The sequence below is a fragment of the Falco peregrinus genome, chromosome 1 (assembly GCF_023634155.1).
Source record: "Falco peregrinus isolate bFalPer1 chromosome 1, bFalPer1.pri, whole genome shotgun sequence".
NCBI lineage: Eukaryota > Metazoa > Chordata > Aves > Falconiformes > Falconidae > Falco > Falco peregrinus.
In genome coordinates, this window is record NC_073721.1 from 118058021 (window position 1) to 118064020 (window position 6000).

General features: G+C 52.0%; 1 protein-coding gene across 1 annotated transcript in view; it reads right to left on the minus strand.

The window, feature by feature from the left end:
• Positions 1-4351, minus strand: part of ABHD17C (abhydrolase domain containing 17C, depalmitoylase) — a 30559-nt gene extending 26208 nt beyond the window's left edge. The window contains exon 1 of the mRNA XM_005241481.3: positions 3027-4351. Coding sequence (XP_005241538.1) covers positions 3027-3559 — 533 coding nt within the window. The 5' untranslated portion in view covers positions 3560-4351. The remainder of the gene's footprint in view (positions 1-3026) is intronic.
• Positions 4352-6000: the final 1649 nt, after the last annotated feature.

Consider the following 6000-nt stretch of genomic DNA (forward strand, 5'->3'; position numbering starts at 1 on the left):
GGCTGAAAGACAGTTAGCATTCAAACTTACTAATTACTAAAATTATCACTTAAGAGTATACTTTATTCATGAGAAGATAGGCTCATTTAATTAGAGTTAAGGAAGATAAGTTAACCTTTATAAAGACTAAAAGAACAAAGAATAGTTGACACTGATTTTCCAAAGACAGGCTGATAATTGAAACCGAACAAAAAAATTTGATGACTCTTTCATCCACTGTTTACAAGATAGTTTTACAATTAAGTTATGTAAAGTTTGATACCTAAATATGCATGTAATAACAAGATCCACTTGCAGTACCTTGAAAAAATATACAGTCAGACTTCGCAGCCATGTTTGCAACCACATCCAGCTCACCATCATTTCTAAAATTTGGCAGAAATCTGTTTCATCCAAGTGTAGGGTTAATTCTTTTAACTTTCAAAATACACAGAAAAACTTCTTTTCGCCAGGTATCAGTGGTACTTCAAAGGCACAATTTAAAGAAAAAGAGAAAAGAAAGAATCGGACTTCCAGCATTTTGATGATTCCCTTCTGCTGCCAGGTGGAACGCCTGCTAGATTCAGAAGAGCAGCAGCTTCCCACAGAACTTAGCACAGATGACTAAATGCTTTCGATGGCATAGAGAACCTCTTATTTTAAGGCTTCACTTTTAACTTTGCATTACAGTTCACTGCCATATGACTACAGGCCAAACGTCAGGAATTTGCATTAAGAATGAAAGCATACACAAACTCTTGAAAGCTACCAATGAACTGCTGCAGCAGAAATGGTATGATATGACACTTTCCCTCAAGGGGCAGACTTGTATTTTTACAGCAGAATATTTCACTTAATTGTGAGCCACTTGGACTTATTAAAAGGGGCTAAGAAATGATCAGTCTCCTAAAGTTCACACTACCGCTTCGAGAATCCATCAGCAGAAAGATTATTGCTTTGCCTCATATCTGACAGTCACCTGTCAATAGACAGAATCTTATTTTTTTTAAGCTTACACTTTTTTTTACTGGGCACCGAAAATACTGCAGTATTTCCTGTGGCTCCCAAAAAAATCTAACGAACGATAACACAACTACTCTAACAGTACTCTCAAGGTAGCACTAAGATGTGGGATTTTCAAACATGGCAAAGTAAGAGCTGGCAAATTTCAACCCCTCAATTTAAGGGGGAAAGCAGAACCTAGATCTTACATAAACCACAGAAAGGACTCCAATGGAAAACTATATACTTCTCCATTCACAGTTTATATAAAAGCACCCAATCCTCTCAGAGCAAGGCAGAGATATGTTGGCATCATCTACTTGGTCAGGCTTCTCAAAGACTGAAGTGTAGAACCCCTTGTTTCTCTATCTACGTAGATCTTAAACATGTACTAAATGCCTGTCAAGACAGGAGCACTTCCAGGCAGATGTGAAGCATCTTTTCAGAGCTCTAGAAGGCTTTCATGAAAAAATATCATCAACTAAGCATTTAGTGAAAGAGAAAACACAGCAACTGAAGGACAAGCATTAACTAGGCTTGGCTTAGACATAGCACTTTTCATCCCTTAAACATTATTTACGCCATCCATATGCAAAATAGTGGTATTTAATAATTTATTCTGCATACAGCATACCAAAATTATTTATGTATATAAACCCATACTCTTTCTAGTCAAGTAAAACTTCTAGATTTTAGTTTTGGGAGGGGTGGTAGGGGGTGGTGTTTGTTTTGTTTGGGGGTTTTTTTGAAGGGTTGTTTTTGGGGGGTGGGGTTTTTTTTGTTTGTTTGTTTGGTTGGTTTTTTTGAGAGAGAGTCCTGGAAAATGAACCCAGAATCTTGGTTCGTTCACTTAATAGACAGAACACATGCCACAAAAGGGTAACTTCCCCCTACACCTTTCTCTCCCACGTTCTTAGCTTGACTTGGGCAGACCAATGTCAAAAGCCATTTGGACTCCACGACTGACCAATCCCCAGATCCTTGAAAAGCCAATTATCTAAATTAGTAACAACTCCTGTCACTATTTTTGAAGCTGGCACGTATCCCTAAGACACTAAATACTCATTTCATGTAAGCCTAGTTCATCTACACAATCCCTGGGCCAAGAAAAGAAAGTGTTCACCGTTCTTTTCTCTTGCCCTACTGCAAAATTTTAAGCTTTTTAAAGCTCTCTCTTTCAGGGTATGTTCTGCAAGGCCCTACTTTAAGAACTGCTTATGCAACAGCAAAAGCGGCTCACGGTTTCTGTAGACAGAAGAAGCAACAGAGGCCCAGGGATGCCAATCAACTGTGGGAAGCAGCCAGAAGCAACAGCCCTGCCCAGGATTTCCTAGAAGCCAAGGGCTCCCTATTCCTACTGGCCACGCCACCTTGCCAGTGCCTTCTCACTGCTGTTCCATCCTTTCGGATGCCACTTACTTCGGCATCTCCTCCTGGCAGGATCCCCAGCTCTACTTCCACCTGTCAACACTTCTTCCTTCCACCCCACTACCCTAACCCATTGGGTAACAGTTGTTCGGTTGCCAAAAGAGAAAAGAGAAGTCTCTGTCGCACGAGCTTGTGCGAAATCCCAGACACACCACAGAACACCAGCGGTCTCTTGGTAAGCACCAGCCCAGGCTACTGCCAAATCCAGCCAAGGCTTTGGCTCACCTGGGTTACCCCTAAGCAGCAGCAGACAGCGGTGGGCAAGTCGCAAACAAAAGGGAGTTTGCACCTTGCAAGCTCAAACTGCAACCAGTGCAGCATCTCTTGCTCAAGATGAAGACTTTCAATGGTGAAGTGATGGCTAACACGTAATACAGCTGAATAAACCCCTAAATCTAGAAAAAACCCAAGGATGAAGGTGCGCACACTCTTAACAAATTAAGCCATCCAGAAAAATCACATTGTGCTGTTGATGGAACATCTGGTGATGCCATCAAAATAACTCAAGCCATCACAAACCCTTCCCCTCCACCTCTCAGCAGGCTAACCGCGCAGACGCTGGACTTATTCGGATTAAACTGAGATACAGAAACACCTTGTCCCCAATACCCATTTACCTTGTCCTGAGGGCCTGCCAGGCTGCATCAATGTCTGCGTACAGGTTCTTCTCGGAGGGCTTGCCGGTGCTCACCCCGTAGCCAGAGTAGTCATAAGAGAAGACGTTGCAGTTGATGCGGGAGCCAAGGCCAATGTAGAAGCTGCACATCTGGCCCAGGTCCACGGCATTACCATGCGAGAAGAGCAGCGTGTACCGGCCAGTGGGGGCACAACGTACGAACATGCAGCCCAGCCTGTTATCTCGAGCAGTGCGGGAGAAGAACACTTCCACGGCATCCAGTTCCCGCTGCGAATACTGCCAGTCCGCCCGCTCGCTCAGGTGCAGGCTGCAGGTGCCCGATCCCGTGGGGGTCCCTGCCCCGGCCGCCGCCCCCGCCTCCTGCTGCTGCTCAGGCTGCAGCACCGTGTAGGTGGGCTCGGGGGGCAGGAAGGCCAGCTTGGCGGCGATGCGGCTGGGGCAAGGCGGGCAGCAGAACAGCCAGCACAGCTCGCCCAGAGAGAAACCGTTCATTCTGGGGCCTTGTTCTGGCATCAGAGACACTGGAGAAAAACTGACCTACGCTTGGAAAGAAGTCACAGAGCCAAGCAGCCCGCAGCCCTGCTCCAAGGCAACCCCTTCCCGCAAGGCTGCCAGCTGCCCTCCCAGCACGCAACGGCGACAACCTTGGAGGAACCGCAGCTCAGCAAGAACGGTGCAGCTCTCCTAAGCCTGCAAACGCGCTTGGAAAAAATCAAATTAAATTAAAAACAAACAAGAACAACAAAAAAAAAAGCCAAGAAAACCCACAAGCCCAGAAACGTAAACGGAGTACAACCAGCCTTTAAACCCCCCCCAACTAACGCTACGGTACCGGCAGCTACCCGAAGCACCAGCCGAGACCCCCCAGCGGGAACAAGTCACACATCGACAAACCGCCCCCCAGCCCCACGGCCCGGCGCCGCACAGGGAGGCGGCCGCCCCCCGCCGAGCCGCCCCCGCAGGGAGCGCGCACCGCGCCGGCGAGGGCCCTTCCCCGCCGCGCCGCCCCCGGCCCCGCCGCCCCGGCCCCCACAAGCAGCGACAGGCTCCCGGCGGCGCCCCGCGGAGGAGGGGGAGGGGAGGGAAGGGGAAGGCAAGGTCGAGGCTCAGCCGCGCGTGGCGGCGGGCAGGGCCATGCCGGCTGCGGCGCGCAGGCAGGAGCAGGCAGCGGCCATGTCCCGGCGCTCTCCCCCCGGCGCAGCCGCACCGCTTCCGGGTTACGGGCGCGGAGCGGGGCCGCCCGCCGCAGGTGCCGGCGGGGCGAGGCGGGGGCCCGGCACTGCCCACAGCGCCCGCCGCGGCTCGCGGGTGCCCCCTAGGCCCCGCGCGGGGCGCCCAGCAGGTGCGCGGGAGGGGCGGGAGGGGCGGGGCGGGGCGGGGCGGGGCGGGGAGCGGCGGCCCCGCCGAGCCCAGCCGGGACGCGGCCTCCCGCGCGAGGAGCGCGCCGCTGGCCCTTTAAGGGAGCCCCCCGCCGCTGCCGCGGTCACGTGCGGCAGGCGCGCTCGCGCCCCCTCCCCCGCCGCAGCCGCCCACCTCCCGCGCATGCGCGGCGGGGCCGGGGGCCGCGGCTGAGGGGCGGGCTGGGGCGGCCCCCTCCGACCTGCCGCGGCCGCGGGGCTCCCCCCGCGCTGCTGCCGAGCCCCGAGCTGCGGCGCGCCCGGTCGCCCTGAGGGGAGGGCTGTGGGCTCGGCCCTCCCGGCGCGGCGGGCCCGGGGCGCCGGTCAGGGGCGGCTGTCCCGGTCACGCCAGGCCGGCAGGCCGCGCCTCGGGCAGCCGGGGTGGGGGGCACCCGCTGGCCTTGGGCCTTGCTCACAGAGGGCGGCCGATGGCATCGCCAGGAGTGCCGAGGGCTGCTCCTCGGCCGGCAGCTTCCAGCGCGCCGCTCGCCAGGTGCCGAGCATGCGGCGGGTCCCTGGCTCGAAGGCAGTAGAGACCCCTGTACCTCCAAGCCGTGGCTGAAACGGGTCAGCAGTTTACCACAGAAAACTTAAGAGAAAACGGTGCGAATGCAGAAGCCTCATTTCCTCAGAAAATCAGGCTAATAACCAAAATACCCAAAATAATTCATTGAATAAATCAGCAAATCATTTAAGGCGTGTGGCAGAACCCATGAATCAGAGGCTGTGGTACAGTGCCTTGCGACACATTCATCAACCCAGAGAGCAGAAAGCAAGACTGTGGGCAAAAGACAACTGGAGGTAACCTTGTTACTAACACGAGTTGTAACTATACCCTTAAGTTAACCAGCCCTGCCTGCTTGCTGAAAAAAACCTCACTGTAACATAGCCCAAATGAAAACAAGGAAAATTATACCTGTGCAGCTGTGCTTGTCATGCAGTTCATGTACATCCAGCCAGTGCCCCGACTTCAGGCATGGCATGGATGTTCACTCCTTTCTGGTGCTCTTCTAATGTGTGTCCATTACCCAGCTTGCTACCTATGAGTAAAAAAACTCTCAAGAACATTGAGCTGAAGTCATTTCGTTAGTGACAAGACTGAGACCAACTCTTTCAGTCCTAACATTTCCCAGCTCTAAGGAAGTTAGTTCAAAACCTGTGTACAAAAGAGTCAGTCATGTGTGATACTCCTTTGTCTTTGCAATGTCAAAAGTAAGACCAGACCCCATCCGCGTACATCTTTAGTTTTGCTAACAGTGGGAATTTTAGAAATGCTAAATTCAACCAGCAATATTTGTGTCCACGCTAACTGTTAAGGGAGAAAATTAAGGCTGTGTATCTCCCACCACCTTGAAAATGTGGCTCTTTCTGCATACCCCATTTATTACCTGTGTCCCAGGCATGTCCCGCTATCAGGGTGGCAGGGGATCAGGCAGGGCAACGAAGCATGTCCCACCTATGGATGCCGGGTTCCTTCAGGTGGCAGAGACAACCAATATGCCCCGCATACAGGCTGTTCGGATGTCAGATGAAATGATGGAAAGGTCTCCTACTCCA